At 48.9% G+C, this 24,107-nt stretch overlaps 1 protein-coding gene across 1 annotated transcript; it reads left to right on the forward strand.

Moving 5' to 3' along the window:
• The first annotated feature begins 11 nt into the window (after positions 1 to 11).
• TUBG1 (tubulin gamma 1) lies at positions 12 to 15,209 on the forward strand. Its single transcript, XM_006273473.4, has 11 exons — positions 12 to 126; positions 292 to 404; positions 853 to 1,020; positions 4,937 to 5,005; positions 7,453 to 7,532; positions 8,623 to 8,749; positions 9,834 to 9,920; positions 10,228 to 10,377; positions 12,877 to 13,029; positions 13,473 to 13,634; positions 14,215 to 15,209. The coding sequence occupies exons 1-11, from the start codon at positions 78 to 80 to the stop codon at positions 14,410 to 14,412; spliced, it is 1,356 nt and encodes a 451-aa protein (XP_006273535.1). The 5' UTR covers positions 12 to 77; the 3' UTR covers positions 14,413 to 15,209.
• Positions 15,210 to 24,107: the final 8,898 nt, after the last annotated feature.

Consider the following 24,107-nt stretch of genomic DNA (forward strand, 5'->3'; position numbering starts at 1 on the left):
CTGCCACCTAGTGCGCAGGCGCGGCGGGCTCCCGGCGACGCGGGGCGGGCGGCGGTGGAATCGGCGGCTCCGGCGAGATGCCGCGGGAGATCATCACCCTGCAGCTGGGCCAGTGCGGGAACCAGAGTGAGCAGGGCCGGGCAGGCGGGGGCGCCCAGGAGTGCCCTGCCTGGGGCCGGGGCCGGGGCCGGGGCCGGGGCCGGGGCCGGGGGCAGGCAAGGCCGGGGCGGGCAGGGCCGGCCGGCCGGGGGGCTGACGCCGCCTCCCCTCCTCTTCCCTCCTTGGCCGCAGTCGGGTTCGAGTTCTGGAAGCAGCTGTGCGCCGAGCACGGCATCAGCCCCGAGGGCATCGTGGAGGAGTTCGCCACCGAGGGCACGGACCGCAAGGACGTCTTCTTCTACCAGGTGCGGGCTCGGTCCCCCCCAGGGCCGCTCCGATCCCAGCCCCTGCCCCGTGCTGCCCCCAGGCTGTCGCCTGCCGCGCACGGAGGTGCCTGTGCCCCTTGCGGCGCCCGATGCAGGCGGCCCCCCGGCCACCGTCACTGAGTTGTCATGTATCTGCTACGATTGGGAGCACATTGTGGAAGGGGGCCGCGTCTGTTCTGCGTGTGCGCATGCAGCACCCGGCACAGCAGGGTCCACGGACACAAATAGGTGCTGTCTCGAGAGAGAGGTGCCCAGTAATAACTGTTGCCTTGCCAGTCCGCTTCACCAGGACCCAAAGCTGATGCTTGCTGTGTTCATAGCTCTGGGCTGACAGCCGGTGCCTGCCTCGGTTTCTCCCGCAGAGCAAAGCGCTGTTGAGTTATGACTGTATCATGTTCTTTAGCCTTCTCACCGCTCCCCGTTACAGGCAGATGATGAACATTACATCCCTCGGGCTGTGCTTCTGGACCTCGAGCCCCGAGTGATCCACTCCATCCTGAACTCTCCTTATGCGAACCTGTACAATCCTGAAAACATCTACCTGTCTGAGCATGGGGGTGGGGCCGGAAACAACTGGGCCAGCGGCTTCTCCCAGGTAAGGGGCCTCATGCATGCTGGTGCAAGCATATGTCTAGTCCTTGTGCTTAAGAGCTTACCAGGGAATTCCTTCAGCCCTGCTGGGATTCCGGAATCCTTCAGCGCTCTGTGTTGTTTTGGGTCCCATGCTTCAAAAATATGTGGACAAATTGTCTCTCTCTGGTGGACTCTTTCCAAAAATGTTCCCCAGGGAGACTGGTCTGAAGGGAAAAGGCATCCAGGATTGCTGGTTGTACTTTAGTCATAGTCATAGAAAAGTTGGACACTCCAGAGGTCATCTAGTTCAACCCCCTGCTTGAGGCAGGATCATCCCTATCCAATCCATCCCATACAACCATAATCTAAACTGTACATAAGACTACCCTCAACCCTGATGAAACGCAGACCTAACACCCTAACGTGCCACAGGTAAAGCAGGGGAACCACAGCATCCAAGGTCCTGCTTCCATAAAATGTTTTCAATATATGCTCAAGAGGTCCTGCATAGAATACCACTACTATAGAAGAAATCAAAGATCCTCACAGACCATACCAGTCTGACCATGGAGTAAGATTCCTTCCTGACCCCAAATATAGCGATCAGTCTGACCCTGAGCAGAATGGCGAGACCCTCTATCCAGGAACCTCCAGTTTTGCTCCTAGCAGGAGAATTGGCACACCCCAGTTGAAGTCCCCAATCTTAGCTTTAGACAACACCCAATGCCTTTGGGGAGGCTTAAAAACACATTGGCACATGCAGGAATGAACCATCCATATGCAGGAAGACTAGCAAGTATGGCTGAAAACCAGCTTGGCATAGCGGGGAACTCTTCAGTGAGCTAAAACACAAAAAGGAAGCTTACAAGAAGTGGAAACTTGGACAAACTACTAGGAAGGAGTATAAGAGTATTGCTTGGCATTCAGAGATGAAATGAGGAAGGTCAAGTGCAACAGGAGTTGCAGTTAGCAAGGGACATGAAGGGTAACAAGAAAGGTTTCTACATGTATGTCTGCAAGAAGAGGAAGATCAGGGGAAATGTGGGTCCCTTACTGAACAGGGGGGCAGTCCCATTCAGCAAAGGCTGAAGTACTTGATGCCTTTTTTACCTCAATCTTCACAGGCAAGTTCTGCTCCTGGCAGCATAGTTTGGGGAGGAGGTAAGCAGCCAACAGTGGCAAGAGAACAGGTTAGGGACTATTTAGAAAAGCTGGATATGTACAAGTTGATGGTGCCAGATGTGATGCACCCAGGGGTGCTGAGGGAGTTGGGTGATGTGGTTACAGAGCCACTGGCTGTTATCTTTGAAAACTTTTGGCAATCAGGAGAGTTCCCAGGTGATCAGAAAAGGGCAAATATAGTGCCCATGTTTAGAAGAAGGAGGATCTGGGAAAGTACAAACCTATCAGCCTTACCTTAGTCCCTGGACAAATCATGGGACAGGTCCTCAGGGAATCCATTTCTAAGCACTTGGAGGAGGCAGTGGTGTTTAGGAACCGTCAGCATGGATTCACCTAGGGCAAATCATGCCTGACCAACCTGATTGCTTTTTATGAGATGACTGGCTCTTGTGGGGAAAGCAATGGATGTGATATACTTTGACTTTAGCAAGTCTTTTGATACAGTCTTCCATAACAGTCTCACAAGTGAGCTAAAGAAGTATGGGTTGGTTGGTTGGTTGGATGAATGGACTGTAAGGTGGATAGAAAACTGGCTGGATAATCCAGCTCAGAGGGTAGTAGTCAATGGCTCTGTGTCTAGTTGGCAACTGCTATCAAGGGGAGTGCCCCAGGGGGTGGTCCTGTGGCTGGTTTTGTTCAATATCTTCATCAACAACCTGGCAGATGGGATGAGGTGCACCTGCAGCAGATAACACCAAGCTGGGGGGAGTAGTAGATATGCTATAGGGTAGAGCTAGGATTCAGAGAGACCTTGACAAATTGCAAGATTGGACCAAAAGAAATCTCATGAAGTTAATTAAGGACAAGTGCAAAATCCCGAACTGAGGATGAAACAATCCCATGCACCGGTACAGGCTGGGGACTGAGTGGCTAAGCAACAGCTCAATAGAAAAGGACCTGGGGCTTACAGTGGGCGAGAAGCTGAATATGAGTCAACAGCGTGCCCTTGTTGTAAAGAAGACTACCAGCATACTGGGTTTCATTAGTAGGAGCATTGCCAGTAGATCAAAGGAAGTGATTTATTCCCCTCTACTTGGCAGTAGTGAGGCCACATCTGGAGTAGTGTGTCCAGTTCTGGGCCCACCACTACAGAAAAGATGTGAACAAATTGGAAAGAGTCCAGCAGAGGGCAATGAAAATGGTTAGGGAGCTCGGGACCGTGATTTATGAGTAGAGACTGAAGGAACTGGACTTGTTTAGTCTGGAGAGGAAACGACTGAGGAGGGATTTGCTAACAGTTTGAAATACTGAAAGATGATTATAAAGAAGTTAGAGAAAGCTCTTTCTTTGTGGCTGTAGGGGACAGGACTAGGAGCAATTTCCTCAAGCTGCAGCAGGGAAAATTTAGTTTGGAAATTGGGAAGAACTGTTTGAGTATGAGGTCAAGCACTGGAACTGGCTACATAGAGAAGCTGTGGAATCTCCATCCGTAGAAATTCTTAAGAGCAGGTGAAAGAAAAGCTCTTGGCTGGAATAGCCTTAAGCAGGGAGCTGGATTAAATGACCTCATAAGGTCCCTTCCAACTTTACTTTCTTATGATCCTAAGTGCTGATATGCAAGTACCATCCCATTCAGGATGGACTCATGGGTAAAAAAACACCCCCAAAGGATCTAATGGCATGGCTGGAAGCTGCATGACATTATGCCTGGCACATACCTGTGGCAGGTTAAGGTGTTATGTCTGTGTTGTGTCAGGGTTAATGGTGGTTTTATGTAGAGTTTAGATTATGGATTGTATAGTATGGTTTGGATAGGGATGATCCTGCCTCTGGCAGGGGGGTTGGACTAGATGAGTGTTTCTCAACCCTTGGGTTGCAACCCAAAAGTTGGTCATAAGAATATTTGAAAGGGTTGTGACCGTCATAGAAAAACACAGGAAAGTACATGTTTGCCCTTGCATGCTGGCAGAGTTCTAGCATACAAGGGGCTGCTTGGAGCTGTGGGGAGTGGGTAGAAGGTGATCAGCCAGGAGGCACCATATGCATGTGCGTATGCACATGGCAACTAAGCAGGGTGGGGAGAAGCTCCTGCAGCTTCCCACCGGTAAGTCTATGGGGTGGAGGGGGCATAAACAATGCATTGGGGGGCAGGAATGGGCACAGGCAACATTTGGGGGAGGACCTCACTCCCAACCCACAGTCCCCCCACCTTCCCAGCCCTGCTGCTGGTACCCCTCACTCCCAACCTGCTGCTTCCCATCCCCAGCCCTTCAGTGTGTTGGGGGGGATGGGGGGGCCACATGCCCCTCCAGAGTTGTGCACCTGCAGCAGGCACGGGGCTGCAGCCTGACCAGACTGACACAGGCAGGAGCTGCTTCCATGGCCCAGCAGGTGGGTCCCAGCATGGGAGAGTGGGCAAGGGCAGCGAGACTCATTTCTGCTGCCACCATGAACCTGTGCCAGCTGTGCTTCCAGCAGCATGAGGAGTAGCCAACTGGGGGGACACTGGCAGGGCCAGAGATCTGTGGGTTGGGAGTCACTGGCAGGACCAGAGGGCTGTAGGTCAGTGAGGGGCACCAGCAGGGCCAGGGGCCTGTGGGTCAGGAATGAGAGGTACTGGCAGGGTCTGGGAGCTGTTTTCTACTTAAAGTATTTACTGAGTCGGGACTGGCCATCAATGTTTACAAATTCTGGTACAAAAATAGTTGAGAACCATTGAACTAGATGACCTCTGGAGGTCTCTTCCAGACCTACTTCTCTGTGATTCCTCAAGGAGAAATTAATGGAATGAATGTTGTTTTGGTTCTGCCTTGCAGGGTGAAAAAATCCACGAAGATATCTTTGACATAATAGATAGAGAGGCTGATGGGAGTGACAGTTTAGAGGTAAGTAACAAAGAGGCCTTAGATCATTCATTGCTGACTGTGCCAGACTGCCATTTCCCAGGGTAGATCCCAGCCCTAAAGTCTCTGCTGTTTTGTCTGGGTTACTTTGAAGCTTCAATCTTTGTGGGAACTTGGAGGATGCAAATGTCTTTGGGGATAAGGCTGCTGAGCAGCTTGCATCCAGAGTAGTAATCCTAGACAGGAAGCTTTTACCAAATCTGTTGTGTTCTCCCCTAAGATTCAACATCTTCATCAGTCACTTGGAGGTGGGCGTGGAAAGCACACTGTCCGAATTCACTGATGACACAAAGATGTGGGGAGAAGTGGGCACACTGGAGAGGAGGGACAGAATCCAGCTAGATCTAGACAGGTTACAGAGGTGGGAGGATGAGAATAGAATGGAATTCAACACAGACAAGTGCAAGGTGTTGCATCTAGGGAGAAGGAACCTGCAGCATACCTATAGGCTGGGGAACACCCTTCTCAACAACACAGTGGCTGAAAGGGATCTTGGAGTCATTGTTGACTCCAGGATGGACATTAGCCACCAATGCGAGGAAGCAGTCAGTAAGGCTAACCGCACCTTGTCGTGCATGTACTGAGGCATCAGTAGCAGGTCCAGGGAGGTGATCCTTCCCCTCTATGCGACGCTGGTCAGGCCGCAGTTGGAGTACTGCGTCCAGTTCTGGGTGCTGCACTTCAAGAGAAATGTGGCTAACCTTGAGAGTGTCCAGAGGAGGGCTACTCGCGTGGTCAGGATGCAGTAGGCCAGGTCCCATGAAGATAGACTAAAGGGCCTGAATCTATTCAGCCTCCACAAGAGAAGACTGAGAGGGAATCTGGTGGCTGTCTATAAACTCACCAGGGGGAACAAGCGGGAAATAAGTGAGGCTCTGTTCCCCCAGGCACCACCTGGGATAACAAGGAATAATGGCCACAAATTGATTGAGAGCAGGTTCAGGCTAAATATCAGGAGGCATTACTTTATGGTTAGGGCTGCCAGGCTTTGGAATAGGCTCCCAAGGGAGGTGGTGCTCTTCCCTGCCTTGGGGGTCTTCAAGAGGAGTCTGGATAGATATCTGGCTCGGGTGTTATGACCCCAGCTCTCGTTCCTGCCCAGGGCAGGGGGTCAGACTTGATGATCTGTTCAGGTCTCTTCTGACCCTAGAAACTATGAAACTAAGATCACATGATCCCTGGAAAGGGGAGGGGTTTTCTCTGGCATGGTTTATAACACATTTTCCAAATCCAATTTAAACACTTCTAGTGATGGCCTCTTCTGGAGGAGACCATAAGCACCCAACAGAGCTTGTTATTAAGAAGAGATTTTGACTTACTGCCTCCCTTTACCCACTTCACCTACTGTTCATCTCCCCTTGCATCAGACTGAGTAGTTCCTCTCCCTTTTCCCAAAGGAGCACTCTCCAAACACTCCCTTCCCAGCTTGGCTTCTAGTGAATCTCCACAGCTGGGTAGGAAGGGTCTTGATGAAATGCCCCCATCCCAATTTGTACCCTGCTGGTTTGCTCTGCTGTGCATGTGGCTTGAATGGATGCTCGCTTTAGAACCACAAGGTGGCAGCAAACAGACATTGTCCCGCTTTTGGGCCAGCCTAAGCTGTTGGCTACCATGAAATCCTTAGAGTGTGAAGGTGTGAAGAACCCAGGGCAGCTACAGTTTCATTTTCTTAAGCAGGTTTAAAGGGGATCAGTAACTGTGAAACCACACTCGGCTGAGAAATTCAACCTGCTGTTACTGCCACTGACACTGTGGAGTCTTGTAACTCAGAGACAGGAGGGGAGTCGAGGGAAGAAATCACCATCTCTTCAGCTGGTTTTGCTTTGTTTATCTGACAGCACCTTGACTGTCCTCAGTTTCATCATGCCCCTTGCTGAGATGGTCAGAGCACCCATGTGTTTATTTCATTCTGTTGTACTGCAACAGGAAAAAGGAAAAACGTGATTGTAGAAGGAGCAGGTTGTGGGGATCTGATGCAAGTGAGTGTTTAGCTTGGAGTCAGAAAGGGAGGAGCCTTTCTTCTAGGGACACTAAGATTGGTAGGGACAGGTGTAGGTTAATTTGGAAATAGAGGAAGGGCCTGAACTTATGAACTCACCTATGTTAAAACTGATTGGATGCTGAGCCGGGGGAGGGATATCTGTGATGCTTTAACCTGTGTTCCAAGGTTGGGAGGGATCTAAAAGGCTCCTGAGCAGGATTGGGGCAGCTGAGTTGCAGGACTTTGTCTCAGAGGGAAGGCTTGAAGGATGTTCAGTTATGTCACCTGACTGCCACTAGTGGCTCTTGACACAGATCCAGAGACAGTCAGCTGCCAGCTGTGCTGACCTAGGCTCTGTTGCATGGCATGACGAGAGCTCATCTCTGTTCCGTTTCACTTGGGAGGCTGAGTCGGTCCCTTGAGCTGTCCATATTCTGCTTCGTTCCAGGGCTTTGTGCTGTGTCACTCCATTGCTGGCGGAACAGGCTCTGGGTTAGGCTCCTATCTGCTTGAGAGATTGAATGACAGGTGAGTACTCAGCATTAGCCCCTTCACCTCAGCGGACTCTAGTCCAGCCTGGGACTTCTGGAAGCTGAAGAGTGTTGACTCAGGGTATGGACAGACATAACAACTGAAACATTTCCAATTGAAATGCACTTGGAAACATTTCAGCCAGGGGTGACATGTGCCCCCAGGGGGTGCTAGAGCAGGCTGCTGGGACCAGCACTTCTTGCTTCCACTTCCCCCTAGGGATGGGAAAGGAGAAGAGACAGGTTGGGGAGGGAGATCCCCAGCTCCAATCTCTTCTATCCCCACCTCTTCCCCTTCACAGTCCCGCAGAGAGGTGGAGGGTAGGGGGACTGGCACTGAAGGGACCCCCAGGGATCTGATGGGACAGAGCAGCTGGCAGGCCATCCGCCTGCTCTCCCTCCCGCCATTCCAGATGTAACAAAGTGAAACATTCCAAAATAGTACCTCGTATAAGGAGAGAGAATACATTGGAGTGTTCCAGCCACTTTTAGAACGTGTCAGAGGGCTTGTACACATGATGAAATGCCCTTTGAAACATTTCAAAGACATTGGAAACATTTTAATTGTTACGTGTGTCCACACCCTCAGGGCCTGTTCCACTGCCCCCACCCAAACACTGTCTCGTGCAGTCCCCAGCAGTTTATCTGGAGAAAAGGGATGGCTCCTGCTATACCCAGGGGCTGCAGAGTCTCTGAAATGGAGTTTGTTCTGTTCAGTCTCTTTGTCTCCTTTCAAGTTGATCTGATCTGATCAGCTGCACCGATGAAGGTAGGAGGCTGGAGCCAGGATTCCCGCACTGCTACCTTGCTTGTCCCCACATGCAGCTTTGCTTGTGAGCAGCTGCTTACTCATCCAGTGGCCGGTTCAGCCTTGCCTTTGGCTTTGTCTGACGGCTTCCTGCCATGCTGCTGGATGCAGGCATTGGCGGAACAAATTTTCTTCCTCCCTGGGAGCAGACTTTGGCATGCACTGTGGGTGACTCACCACTGTCCTGAACCCTGGAGACTGAGAAGGGAACTCGTGGGAGGGAAGTACTGACAGCAGGATTGATGAAGTTAACTCTTGATGTCTGGGTTCACTCACTCAGATATCCCAAGAAGCTGGTGGAGACCTATTCAGTTTTCCCAAACCAGGATGAAATGAGTGATGTCGTCGTCCAGCCATACAACTCCTTGCTGACTCTCAAGCGGCTGACCCAGAATGCTGACTGTGTGGTAAGAATCCTGCTGCAACTTGAAGCAGAGTGGGGGCACCAGTGGGCCAGCCCTCACCTCCCACTTCAGGAACCATTGGACCTCCAATCTGTCGAGGCCAGCACAGCTGTCGATCAGTAGTGATGCTGTTCCTTGTGTTTATGTAGGGTCCCACATTCCACATCAGCTCTGAAATATAGTTTGCCACAGGGCAAGGAGCATCAGCCAGCATGTCATAGCAGTGCATGCTAGTGTCTGTGCAGAGCAAATGGGACCTGGAAAGCAAATTGTATAGAGCTCCATACCTGCCCCCGGAAAGGCTGAGCCGTTCCATAGTCTGGGAATACAGGGCTTTGAACCTGTGCCTGGAGCTCTGAGGCACTCCCTTCTGCATTTATGCGGGGCTGTCTTCTAAATATAGGACAAATTTGCTTGCAGCAGTGAGAGGCTAATGCTGGCTCTGCTTCCACTGCTCTCCCTCCTGTTTCAGTCCTGAGGCTAGTGAAAGCAGAAGCCAGCTGGAGAAGAATCTGACTTAAAACACTCTACTCAAACATAGCTCCCCTTGGGCCCTACCCCAGGTCTTCATTATCACTGACCCCTGTTCTCCAGGGGCCTCAGCCTAGCAATAAAGACATCTCCAGCTCCCACCCAGACATGTGGACAGGTCTCAGCCAAGACGCTTTTTCATCCAGTCCAGTTTGCATGAAAATTTCTAGTCTCTTGGTCTGTGTCGCTAAGCAGTGGGCTTTCTCACTCCCCTCATGCTTTTCACTTGCTTTGACATTGCACTGCACTGTCTTGGAGGCAGACATTTGGGGCGGCGCTGTCTTGGGAGGGCTCTGGTGCGTGCAGCCAAAATGGGAGTGGGAGAGTTTCCCATGGAGTGTTGGTTATGCTCCAGAATAGCAGCCATCTCGGAATTAATCAGTTTGAGTGTCATCTTTGTCATTGCACAGTGCTTCATTGTGCTATGACATTTGGGCCCAGCACTCTGAGCAGAAACTGATAGTTCTCTCAATGTTCTCACTTGTGACATTGCATATCATTCAGCTTCCCCTAAAAGTTCTCCAGGTAGCTGAGCACAGCCCTCTCTCTTTTGCAGGTGGTTCTGGACAACACTGCTCTGAATCGGATTGCCACAGACCGGCTGCACATTCAGAACCCATCCTTCTCCCAGATCAACCAGCTGGTACAGACCCCCCACTCTAGGAGTGTTCACTTTGAGAAGTCTGCCAAATACTTTAATCTGGCATCCTCTGGTTTAGTCTTGACCTGTCTATGGCTGCTTGGCCTGGATCTTCCTGAGCCACTGTCGAGGGACCAAAGTCATGCTGGGGCCTTACAGCAAAGGCTCCTGGTGGGGCAAGGAGCTTGGCTCTGCCCCGATCTGTGCAGATGTGCTTTTATTGCTGTGGAACTGAGCTCTGGGCTGAGACATCTCACTCCCAAGTGCACTGTTCCCCAGTCTCTGACTGTGTTCCTTCTCTCTCCACTAGGTCTCTACCATCATGTCAGCCAGCACAACAACACTTAGGTATCCTGGTTACATGAACAATGATTTGATTGGCCTCATCGCCTCTCTGATCCCCACCCCCAGACTGCACTTTCTCATGACTGGCTACACACCGCTCACTACAGACCAGTCGGTAAGCGCTGACCTATTTCACAGGGCTCTCTCCTGCCCAGGGGCTTCCTCCAGGCCTGTCTCATTACCCGCATGCCTGTTGCTGCCTTGAGCCATGGCCAACACCTATGTCGTGTCCTAGCTTCTTACTCTGGGCTTAAACTGTTTTCTCTATCTTGGTTCTTCCCTGCTACCATATAGCCAAGCAGCCTCCTCACTTGGCTTAGGACATTTGACAGACTGCCACCCCCTGCTCTGCTTGACCTACCTCATGATAGCAACAGCCTTTGTGTGGCCCATGAGGCAGATGTCTACCCTCAGGCAACCATCAAATGCTGAGTAACCCAACTTACCACAGAGCACAGACAGAAGTACCAACTGAAACTCTTCCAAATTAAACACACTTAGAAACATTTCAAAAAGTAAACATTCCAGCTGGGGGACATGCACATGGCCTGTGTGGCCTTCCTCAGCTGGAACATTTAAAAAATATTGCAGCCCCCTCTACTGCCCTCCCAGGGTGGGGAGGTAAAGGAAAAAGCAGGGGTTGGGGACAGCAAGAGATTCCCAAGTCTCTCTTCTCCCCTTCAGAGCAGAGGGGTAGAGGGGATTGGGGCTGAAGGGCTCAGCTCTGGCAATGGCAGGGGGCTCCCCAGGAGCTAGCAGGGAGGGGTAGTACCTGGCTCCTGCCTGGTTCTTACCCTTTTCTGCAAGTATAGGTAACACAAATCAAAATGCTCTCAAGCATTATGTCATTGTAAAAAGTAACTCTTCGAGAGTGTTTCAGGTACTTCTAGACCGTATGGATGCACAGCTAACCCTTTGAAACGTTTCAAAGGCATTCAAAACATCTTGATTGTTACAGCTGTCTGCACCCTCATCCTTTGCCAGCAAATTCTTCCAGTCCCATCAATTTAATTGGAGGGACTTGTCAGCTAACAGCAGCCACATAATTTCCCTTGGGGCAGGATTCTGCTGCTCTTTGCAAAGCCTTGGTAGGAAGTACTCATCTGCAGAACTCCTGACCTCCCCTCCTCAGTCACCAGCTGCATCATCAGAGTTTAGAAAGCAGTAGGATAGTAGTCCATGCTTCTGCATGTGCATTCTGTAGTCCCTGATCACCCTCCTGCAGTGGGCACATCTGCACCAGCCAGGACCCAAGGCCCTACTGAAATATAGGAGAAGTGTGGTAGCTCAGTATGAGCAAACCACTGCTGTTTCTCCTCCCATCAGATGGATTTCCCCAGGATGTTACTCAGAAAAGTAAATCGGAAAGGCTGCTGGCTCAGAAATGGGTATGAGCATGTGTTCTGGCTTCTGTTGGAGGAGTACAGGGAGCCTGCCAGCAGCTTAGTTGATGTCTGTCCTTGACCTGCCCCAGCCCTTGTGTTTGGGGCATGACCTCTGCACACCAACAAAAAGCTGGTTAGAAAACTGTGGCTGTCCCTAGCATACAGCTATAGGAAGTTAGTATCAGGAAACAATTTTTCCTGCACCTTCAAGTAAACAGTCATTTCCTGTCTTTAGAATGTCCATCAGGTCTCCTGCATGGATGTATATAAGCACCTTTCTGAACAGCGGCACATGCTAGAGTTTATTTTTTCTCCATGATAAATACCTGCAGCAGGTTAAGTTGACTGCCCATCTGACACCAGCAAGCAGTGAAGTCAGCTTTCCATAATGCCTACATGCAAGAGCCACATAACCAAAACACAGCCCTTCAATGACCAAAAAAACCACTGCACTGCAGCCCTGCCCAGCACAGTGCCACTATGTGAGTCCCTGAGTACGGAGTATGATTTATGGTCTCTAGCAAAAAAATTTCCCCTTACTGAAGTGTGCCTCCCCTCTTTATGTTAAGCGACAGATGATTATCCCTTAGAGTCACTGCCTTGGGGCCCAGTTCCAACTGTAACAAATTCCATCTGAGCTTGTGTGTGTTACGGGAGATGAGGAAGTGTTATGAGCACACTGGCTCTGTGCAGGGTCAATCCACCACTGCAGTGAAGTGGTAGAAGGGTGTTGACTGTAGTGAGGTCAGTAGCAGTCACAGCATATCAACTCCTCTCCCAAGTGTCATGCCCCTATTCCATCCCTGCATGCTCACTGCCTCACTAAATACTTGTGCGGCTGCAGAGGGTGGAGTGACTCACTCTCCGTATGTTCCCTCTCCTCCCCTGTTCATTAGGTTCAGGCTGAGCTCTGCTATTAGCCCCATGCATGAGGGGGCAGGATGGCTCTTGGTTGCTTCCCTTTGTCCTGGAAAGGCACAACAGTAGCAATTTTGCATCAACTGTCACATGGCTTCAGTGGCTTCTCTCCCTTGCCTGTAGATTTGGGGCTGTGTGCATGATTCAAAAGGGCACGGGTCTTCCACAATGACCTTATTTCTGCAATTGATCTAACTTCAGCATAGACCTCCATGTGCTGTGTAGAGGCGCCACACAGGGGGGTGCACCCAGCACTCTGCTATATGCATGTATGAATTATCCATCTGAGTTCTCTCTGCTGGCATTTGCAGGTGGCCAGTGTGCGGAAGACCACAGTCCTGGATGTGATGAGAAGATTGTTACAGCCTAAAAACGTCATGGTCTCCACTGGGCGAGACAGACAGACCAACCACTGCTACATTGCCATCCTTAATATCATCCAAGGAGAGGTGGACCCAACACAGGCAAGTGGGACATGCCTGCTCCCAGATGAAGGGAATGGATTGGGTCATAATGCTACTAGGCTATGCTACTAGGGGTGGGTTTGGATTGGATTGAAGGGTCCCTAAAATAGACAGTTGATGGAAAGCCAGAAAACGGCTGACTGCTGCTCAGCCCAGCTACATTGGACCAAGTCCTTTGAAAGGCTATCTCTGTGTTCACACCCTGCTGCCTATGGAAGTCTGCCCATCCTGGAAGCTGATTGTTGAAACCCAGGCCCATGAGCAGTGGTAGGAACATGCCCCTTAGAGACATTCATTCACACAGGCCCTGCCCAGTCCATCTGGGGAATAGCAGGGACTGGGTGGTCTTGCTGGCCCCTTTAAGGAAGTTGACCTTGCCTTGCCAGCTGTTTGGTAGACATAGCTGCTATGTCTGTGGTGCTGACCTGCTTTTATCTTGCCAGGTTCACAAGAGCCTGCAGAGGATCCGTGAGAGGAAGCTGGCCAACTTTATCCCCTGGGGGCCTGCCAGCATCCAGGTGGCACTCTCCAGAAAGTCCCCTTACCTGCCATCTGCACACCGGGTCAGCGGTCTGATGATGGCAAACCACACCAGCATCTCCTCGGTGAGCATGCCGGGTACCCTCACAATCCAACTTTAGCCACTGTCAAGTGGCCTGATGCAGGCCACATGTGTCAGGCACCTTTGCTGTAGTCTGGAACCAGAAGCCTCAATGTTCATTTCTCTCCCAGGGACTCCGGGATCTGCAAGAGTTGGATGCTGGAGGAATCCAGCCCTGCCTAAGTAGATCATTTGTCCCCATTTGTTGAAGTAGCCCTGGGAATACAAGCTGTTACTCGGTCTAGTAAGCTTCATGGGCACCCCAGATCAGAAGTTTCCTGGGAATGTGAAGGCAGATGGCAATGCTGCAATGAGCTGCTTGCTTCTTCCTACCAGGAAACCTGGTTAACACACTGAGACAACACCCCCTCCACCACAGGTGTATCAGCACCCCCTCCACCACTGCTAAGCTAGCCAGACACAGGGGGCTTGCCTACCCTAGGATTCCCCTCCAGAGACTTCTCTGCTCATACCTCTTATGTCCTTTGGCTGGTTGGCTAAGATTAGGAGCTCCCATGTTCCCACGCAGCCTTTTGCTCCCTGGTCCTTCCCCACTCTCACATCTGTTTTGTGTGGTGTCCTAGCTGTTCGAGCGGACGTGCCGGCAGTATGACAAGCTGCGCAAGAGGGAGGCCTTCCTGGAGCAGTTCCGCAAGGAGGACATCTTCAAGGACAACTTTGACGAGCTGGACAACTCCCGTGAGATTGTGCAGCAGCTAGTCGATGAGTACCATGCAGCCACACGGCCTGACTATATCTCCTGGGGCACGCAGGAGCAGTGAGCACCGTGTTATGATCTTTGCCCTTTCCCACAGGGAAGGAAGACGAACAGGAACAGAGAAAGACAGAGTTTGTTGTTTCCTTTTGGCATATCTAACATTCTTCCTTTATTGAGGTGAGCTGCCCCAGCTGACAAACCCACCCCTCGTGATTTTGGTTGGACAGATGTAGTTAGATTGGGCTGCCAACTTCCATTGTGATTCCAAATCCAGTTAAAGATTTCCTAAAGTTTTGAAACAAAATGATGCTACTGTCCTGATGGAAACTACTGAGCAGACAGTTTCCTCATTCCCAGCCCATGTAATCAGTGAATAAACTTCACTGCTATTTAAAATACATGGTCCAGTTTGGACTTGCCACCATGCTATCTCTGCATGGAAAATGTTGATACACTCCTAGAGGCCTCTTGGATCAGAACCATGCTCCCAGTTTTGAAGTGATCCCTATTCCCTTTATGATGCTTTGTAATTCTCTTTGTTTTCGTGGATAGGCCATGACCCAAGACACATCTTTATTTAAATTGAAGTCTTGTTTCACCATCATCCAAACTATCCTTTCAGTTAAGGTGCCACTTTTATAGATGTTTTCACTGCAATCTGATTTAATTACTGCTTGTAAGCTTGATGTGATACTGGTGCTCAAATCCTTGGGCTCAGTGTGTGGCAATACTTGTCAACTTATTTTTTACTACTTCTAGGTTTATTGAGTTTAAGACTCCCATACCAGTGCTAGAAGGTCCTAAAACAGTGTCAACTGCACTTTGTGGTTTTATTAATATTTTAAATGTTTAGGTTCTAAATCATGCTTCTATCATTTGTTTGGGTTTGGGAGGGGTATTTTTTATCCTGTTTATTGCAGGAGTTTTTTCTGGTCATCAAAACTTGCTTTGTGGATAAGTGCCATATCACAAGCTTATACTTAATGTCATAAGCAAACATAAGAACATAAGTGCCCTACTGGATCAGACCAGTGGTCCACGTAGCCCAGTATCTTGTTTTCAACTGGCAGAAATGAATGCTGTAAAAGGAGAACTTTGAACCAGATATCTCTAGAGTGATCTATCCCCTATTCAGTATCCTCCCTGGCATCTACCATTCTTGATTTAGAGATGCCAGAGGAAACATCTCCAACCATTCTCTTCAGTAGTCATTAATAGATCTATCCATGAATGTATCCAGTCCCTCTCCAAACCTGGTTTTGCTATCTGCCTCCACCAGCTCCTGTGGTTATGAATTCTCCCAGTTAACCATGCATTGTGTAAAAAAAAACCAAACAAAAAAAAAAACAAAAAAAAGTAGTATTTCCTCGTATTAGCTTTGAACCTGTCACCTACTAATTTCTCTAGTACTAGTATTCTGGGAGTTGGTAAATAACAACAGTTCTCTATTCACTTGGTCTGTCCCCTTCATGATTTTTTAAATAGATCTCTATCATATCCCCCTTCAGACTTCTCTTTTCCAAATTGAAGTTTTAGCCTTTTGAATCTCTCTTGGTATGGCAACTGCTCCATGCCCCTGATCGTTTTGGTTGCCCTTTTCTGTACCTTTTTCTAGTTCTACTCCATCCTTTTTGAGATGTGGGGCCCAGAAATGTACACTTCTGTTAATAACTGCACACATCTGTTAATAGATAGGTGGCAGCATCTAGTTTTACCTGCAGTGGATCTCCTTCAAAAGGGAAATCTTCCTCAAATTCCTCTAAGAATTCCAGGGCAGTGTTGGTAGCATGTGCATGTGTAGGGGACCAGTGTCAAATTTTGTTGGGTATCCAAGCATAAAGTGTTTAGTCAGCAAGCCCAGATTACATCCTGTATTAGCGTGAAGTTGTTCCAAACTATATGGGGTTTGAATGTTTCATCTGATCCTTCCCAACAAGAAGCAATTGCAGCCTTTGCAGGAGCTCCCCAATGTCTTTTACCTCTCTGTAGGTCTTCAAACACTCTCTTCCCTCTTCCTCTAACCCGCTGCTTACACAAATCTCTGCTGGGCAACAGCCTAGTTGTACTACTGTGTTGAGCACCCAAGAGGAGCCATTGAATTGGAAAATCTTGGAAACTGCTCTGAACATCACTGTCACGCTTGCCTTAGAGATGTATGGCACCTGACAGCTTCTCAGACTGAAAGTGTAATGGGAAATCTCAGTTGTTTCTCCATTTTTCAAAGGCCAATCACCCTACAACCAGTGGCTCATGTTTAAGTCAGCCAGTGCTGGTGATGACAAATTGTGCTGGGTCTTGCAGCATCAGATTACATAGATACAGATTGCTGTGGTGCACAGGGTCACAGCAGTGACCACTGCCTCCTAATATATCTCTCCCTCTTAATCTAAGTAAACAGAAACAAACGCTTTTCTCCAGTGTCACCCCCATGCTCCCCGCTTGTCACCCTCCTTCATAATTACTTCCCATTGAAAGTGTTTTAGCTGTCTTCTGTTACAGCATTTCAAAAATCTGGCTCGCATGAATTTGCACACCTAGTATAAGGTAGGGCTCAACCTGCCTGTGATTGCATACGGGACCTGCTGTTGAGGGAAGAAGGCCTGTTTTTCCCACAAAAACTTTTTCACCATTACCTGGCTTCTAATTTTTAGGTCTGCCTCTTAGGATGTAAAAATCCTTTTTGCAGTTTTCATTGATTCCTGTCCATATGCCAAGCCATGTGCTGACTCACTTCAGCTATCTTTGTAGCTAACTATTCCCCTGGCCTACGTAGAGACATGGCTTGCCATTCCTCCAGGGCTGAAACATGCCAGGCTTCTGGTAATTGCACCAGTTGTCCATTCAAAAAGACTGAACTCAGCTGAGGCATTGGCTGCTGCTTGTAAAGCCATTAAGACCTGAGGCAGCTTCACATCCCAATCTTTCCCTGTACTGGACACAGGGGGTTTTTTTTAAGTCTTTTAATCTCCAGTTAAGCTGTTCCATATATCTATTAGCCCAGGGATGCTATGGCATATGAAATCTTTACTTAATGCTGTACAGTCTACTGACTAACTGGATTAATTCCCCTGTAAAGCATGGGGCCATTATCTGATTTTATTACAGTAAAAATGCACCACCTAGGAACCACATACTCGGTGAGACCCTTGGCTGCATTCAGGACTGTTTTTGTTTTCACGGGGAAAGCCATTTTATAAAACCATCTACAATGAGAAGTAAATACGTACTCCCCTTTGGTGGTGTTTATAAGGACCCTATATAGTTGATCTGGATTCAGTGCCAAGGACCATGTACCCTTTGTGTATGTAGTGGGAACTTTGTTCCTGTTTGGTCAGCACCACCTGCTATACTTTGTAAGCAGTGCTACATGTAGATTTCCACATCCATTCCAGTGGAAGGCTACTACACTGACTGCTGCAGTCTTTCTTTGGTATGGGCTACCCTGTGATGACCTCCATAATCATGAGCCAAATACATAATCTCATTCCTGATATTCTCAGGGACAACCCACCCCTTCCTCCAGGTTTTGACACCAACAGATCACACCCAGGCTAGACTTTAAGAGGCATGCCACTTGCATTATCCCTTTTGAATAGCGACCTGAGCGAGGCATCCACTTCTTGTGTTTCTGATAGGCTAGAAGCCTCTTCTGGCTCCTTAGTGGTTTTTTTATTTTGGCCATTGGCTCCTAGCTCTTCTTTGGTGGTTGCCATGGCAGAGCATTGAGCATACTTTGTTTTGCCTCTAGATCAGCATGATTGTTTCATTGAGCAGGGTCCCCTTCCTTCTGGTGTTGACCTTTTTCACCTTATGAAATTAGCCCCTTTACAGAAACCCTGCAGAAAGTCGATAATACATTTATACAGATTTGCATGAACACTGGTGTTTCATTTGAATTATTCAGGTTGTTTCCCCACTATGGCAGCAAACCCACTCAGTCTAAATACAGATGGAGATCCCCATTCAAAGGAGTAATCTCCAAGGGACAGCACTGCTGCCAGCTCAGTGTAACAAGCTGAGTGTAGGTTGCACTGCATGGCAGTTGCAGTGTGGTTAATAGGATCCACAAGAGAAAAGCCAGTGTAGCCTTTTCCATCCACGTGGTATGAAGAGCCATAAATAACCTACATTTCTGTGCCTGGGAAAGCCTGTCCTATCCAGGGTGGTGCTTCCTCAAACTAGTGCTTTAAAGTTCTACCCAGAGGTAAAAGACATATATGGGGGTCCCTACCTGTAGCCCAATGATGACAAATGGGATAGCCAACAATTTTTGCCTGGATGTTCCCATCTATTAGGCCAATGTATACTTAGCTTACCAGGCATTAGACAAATATTTAATGAGGTTGTATGTGTTGTTCTTAAAATAATTGGATTAAGGTCTGTCAGAGATTCAAAATGTTGTACAGCTCAGTCCACCACTAGCACCTGCCTTTCTGAGGGAGAATATTTTTTTTTCCACCCAGCTAAGACCGGAGTTAGCAACCTTTTACTAATGCCAAACCACCACTCGTGACACAGCTTCTGCTATTGGTTGCTAATTGCCTCCAATTTGTGATTCCCTGTGCCCCCGCACCATGCCTCTGACAGACGTATCTTGTACAGTTTGCACTTAAGGTAGCATTGGGATTGCATCCCAGTAGCCCTGGTCCCTTCTTCAGCCTTGTGCCTCTCCTGACACCCCCCAGCGGGAGATGCTTCCCTCCTGTCCCCGCCCTCACTGAATGCTGCCAGTTCCCATCACCTGCAGCAATGGGCAACAGTGAATTTGGTGGTGAAGCGATGGCACCTACAGTGGCAAGAGTGCATTTACCTTTTGGCTGCTCGTCACACCAACACTTCCCCCCCATGGCAGCATCATGGCTCACAGGAGGGAGTGGGGGAAAGGATAATACTGGGATGTGACCGACTATGAGCCACCAGCTACGGGAACTCCTATGCCCACTCCCTGTGGCCAAAACCTTGAGTCCTGCTGCCCCCAGCCTGGATTCCTGATTCCTCCCCACATACTGTCATCTGGCAATAGGTAACAGTGGATTTGGCCAAGCAGACTCCCCAGAGGGCCTCCATTCTGGTGCCCCCTTTAAGTCAGTGCCTGGGCCTTGTGCCCTGCTCGCCCACCCCTCCTATGAAAAAAAAAGTATTTGCTACTGGTCCCTGAGCTCCTGTGCTGCCATGGGCTAGACCCAGTCCTTTTGTAGGCTGGATCCACCCTGCAAGTTTGTAGGTTGAAGACTCCTGGGCTGAGGCATCTGGAAATGTAGGTAGTGGGTTTATCCTTGCCAAGTCAGTGTGCTGTCAGCAGCCCCCACCTCCTAAATAAAAAGCTGTTGTAAATTAGAGTGAGCTGAGACCACTGCTTTAACTGTGTCCTCTTCAGGGAATGTACAGCTTGATCTTGTTCTGGACCCTGGTTCCCCATTTCCCTGTTTCTTAAAAGTTGGTATGGTGATCCATCGATTTCATCCAATCCTACAGTAAAATCTTAGTTGAACCTCACTAGGCCTACAGAGGACCTTAACAGCTCTTCATGTGTGGGCCTTGGGGAGTTCAGCAACTGCCTTAACCATGTCCTGGAGAGTTTGCTTTCCCTTGAGGCTGACTTCAGTTCACAGGTAGAAAACCCTTTCTCTGGCCATCTGGGCCTTTTTACCATTTAACTTTAAGCTAGCTTGGCTCAGCAATATAAACAAATGGGCTAGGACTCCCTTATGTTTTCCTTCAGTCTCAAATGCCACCACAATACCACTACAAACTAGTACCTGCTCGGTGCCCAGTAGAAGTTTAAGAATCTTAGTCACTGAAGCTTGAAAAAGCAGGGACTTCTGAAAGCCTTGTGGCAAATGAGTCCATTCAAATTGCTGACCTCTGTGTGTAAAAACAATTTTATATCGGCTCCTTTGCGCTATGGAAGTAGACCAAAAACTAGGCGACAGCAAAAAGTACCATTTCCCCCTCGGGGGCCTATCCAATAAGTCTTGATAGAAGGCAACCACTGAACCCTACACTGGGGTATTCTGATTTAACCCTCAATAGTGAGCCTTCCTTATAGGCCAGATTGTGAAGTTATTGCCACTGAGGGACAGTAAATTCACTGGTTTACCAAGGACTCAGTGATCTGGGTCATCACTTCTTCCACCTCAAAAGGAAAATGTTATGCAGCCTATTCCACACCTTTATTTTTACCTTAGGGTACCCCCAGGCATCCCAGGTAATTGGCACCCCTTGGGTTTGTGGAGCAAGCTGTCCTAATGCCTGATGGCCCACACTGCATGTCACTTAATGGTTCTGGGAAGGCTTTACCTGTTGTTCCTTTTTAGCAAGCTTTAAAACCAGTCGTACCCTGAGGGACTTCCTCGTACCTTTTAGTTGCTCTTTTAATTCCTGGAAAGAGGAACCTTCTGTTCTCTAAAATTCCCACTGTGCATTGGGACTCTCTTAATTTTATTTCCCATTTGATTGGCCTCCTTTTAGGTTTTCACAGTGGCCAGAGTTCTGGATTTGCTCTTAGCTTTAAACTCTCTCAGATCCGCTTTGCCAAACCTCAGCCGCCCTTTTGGCTGCATTTAAAACCTCATCTTGGGCTGAGGTGGCGTCTACAACTGTAACGATTCTATTTCTAAGACCTGGCTGGAAACCAGCCAAGAACATCTGTTTGTGAACTGCATCATCCCAGTCACCTTCAGGAAATGTGAGGCTATTGCCAGCCCAGAATCCAGCTTCAAAAATTTGAGGGTTTTCAGTCTCTATCCATTTCATATTCATTGTGTAAGGGTAGAGATTATTTTCCTCTAACAGTGCTGCAACTATGGCTTTTTGCTGCTCTCAGCTGTGTTTCACCTTCCACCTGTTCTTTTAAACTTTCAGGAGAAAGAATCAGTTTTTGATCTGGCAACATTGGCATGGGCGCAACCCAGGTCCTGGTCTGTCCACCCTTTGACAGTGGCTTCCCTCTCTCAATTAGTGAGTCAAATCGAGATGGCATCCCAGTACAGGGCCCCCACGGACTGGATAATGGCTCTGGTCTCCTCAGGAGCCAAATGAGTTGTGTTTGTCTCAGTTGTCACAAACTCTTTCTGATCTCGCTGTCAGTGATGCTGAAGAAGGGTTACTAGAGCCATCGGTTTGGAGCAGTTTATATCTTTTGAGGTGTCACTTTCATAATCGTATAGGGAAGTTGCATAACGCCCATAATCATCACTCCACTGTCCAGTGGGGTGATGTATTCAGCATAACTCCCTTGATATCAATGATATCCCCAAAATATCCCCAAATAACCAGGGGCAATCACTTCCTGGCAGTGACCATGGAAGGCTGCCTGGTCCCTCTTCCAGTTCTTCTCCAGGCCTGCACAGAGAGCAAATAGAGTATCTTCCAGCTCCCCCTTCTCCCCCTCCAATCCATCTACCTGCTACTCCAGCCATCAACTCTATTAAGACAATCCCACCCTCCTCATGTGTAACAGTTCCTAAGGCCACAGCTGATGACAACGTTGTAGACTGGGCTGCTCTGAGGCTACTCTCTGCTGCTTGCCAAGACTTCACTCAGCAACTGGACCTAAGCTGCTTCTATGGCTATTCAAAACCCTTTTAATTCCTTAGGTGTTTCCTGCCCTGCCTTCCAGTACCCCAGAAGTAAGGCTTTCTTTTTGGCTGAACTCCCATGCTGGGGTACAAGGTCACAACCCCTGACTCCAAGTGTTGCAATATCCCAAAAAGAATGGCTAGCTAGTCCTCACATGCAGCTCTAAGATGTTACAGTAGCCTTTGTGCCCTTTCCCAGAAGGAATAGCAGAGTCTGGGAGAGCAGGAAGCAGAGGGAGCTCTTGAGGACCAGGATCAACCAAACTCCTGTTGAAAAACACCACTATCATCCCATTACCAGTAAACTACTGGACAGCCACTGAGAGCAGGTTACATGAGGGGACCTCACATTCCACTGGGAAGCCCAGTGAGGACTTACAGTCTGAGGTCCCTTCTCTGATACCAGCTCCTGCCCTTTGCAGTCTGATACACCCAGCACTGAACAGTGGTTACTGTGTGCAACATATACAGGGCCCCATAGCTTAGCAATGAAATGAAACGAAACAGCATCATGATTAACCAGTTGGAGACCAGACTCTAGGGTCCACTGTTGTGCCCAGACTCTAATCTTCTCAGGGCACCAAAGCAACCTCCTCAGCTAAAGGGTCTGTAGAACAGGATCCAGGACTCAGCTGAATGCAAACCAATCACTGGTACAGAGCACTACTCTAGAGACCTATGCACACTTAGGGGGTGCCTTGTCCTGGGCCTGCCAAGCAGCCCACAAGACCCCTTATAGTCTGCAGGCTGCTAGGTGTGCAGGAGCCATGCCCTCCTTTGCATATAACATCAGGGTCATTCTCCACTAACAGCCAAGTGTGGCTCCCAGCTCTGTACAGAAGGCCAGAGTTGCACTTGCACACCAAACTGCGCTCTCTCCTCAGCCAAAACATTAGCTGCAGTTCACAACATAATTGCTGATGGCACCCTCAACCTGGTGACACCCTCTGCACAGTTCTGTTTGTGCTGTGATAGTAGAAATCATCCTTATTTGCCTTGAGTTTCAGCACTCACTTCCAGAAGGCAAGAGACACAGGCCCCATTCCAAATGCCAGTGGGTGTAGGTTTGGGGGTAAAGCTATCCCTTGTTCCCTTTCTTCAAGAATGGGCTGGGGATAGAGTATCTAGTTTCATAGGTTATTTTTGCTCTAATAAAGGCTGTTTGTGCACTAAGTCCTTCCCACAGTGCCTGAGGAGTGATTGCATCAAGGAGCAGGTGCTGGGGAACCAGGACACAGAGAAAATGAGATCATTGACCAGGACCAGACTGACTGGCATGAAGGCTCCTGGGGTCCTTGACATCAACTTCTCTTACTGTGGCAGGCTCCCAGTATTAGCCCTGTATTCCACTACCAACCATACCCAGGCCAGACCATGGGGAGGCTCAGACAAAAAATCCTGAGGATAAGCAGGGATAAGTGCTTTTAATGTGCCAATAAAACCAGGCCCAAAGCACTGTTGCCAGGAGAGCCATCCCTGGGCCTCAGCAGTCTTGTCCCTCACTCAGCGTACAGTGACTAGGCTCCAGAGCTCAGTCTAACCCCATCTGGAAGCCATGGGGAACAGCCCCAGGGATCCCAGGAAGGTACAGCTAGATCTCAAGCCAATGCTCTTACCCTTGGCAGGCTACTGGGTTCCATCCAAGCAGCTTAATTCTTGCAAGTAGCATGGACTTTATAGAAGAATAAGTTGTAGTTTCAAGCAATCATGGATTGATTCTGTTTAGGTTGCAGGAAGGACAAGAATAGGTCTGAAACAAGGTTTTGATTTCAGAAGGACTGGCTGAGAAACTAAGACAGTGCAATAAGGGGGTGACTGGATTTGATGGCCAAAACTTGGATGTGCAAGCACTATCGAATGATTTTAAGGCAAAAGTATAAATTCATCAGACAACTGCATCCCAAGGAAGGGGGTGGGGAGGGAGCAGTAGAACCTACAGCCCTGCTCCAAGGAACAAGCACTTCATACAGGCCACTAAGGATAAGCAGATCTATCAACACTGGAAGATGGTATTGATCAGTAAGGAACATCTTCCAGTGTTCCAAGAATGCAGAAATAAAGTGAAACTAGCTTACAACCCCCCCCCCCCCCCAAACAAAACACCTCCCCCTCCCACAAACTGAACAGAGTTAGATCTTGCAAAGACTATTACAGGGCAAGTGGCAGAGGCTGCCATAAC

This window comes from Alligator mississippiensis, chromosome 4 (assembly GCF_030867095.1).
Source record: "Alligator mississippiensis isolate rAllMis1 chromosome 4, rAllMis1, whole genome shotgun sequence".
NCBI classification, from domain to species: domain Eukaryota; kingdom Metazoa; phylum Chordata; order Crocodylia; family Alligatoridae; genus Alligator; species Alligator mississippiensis.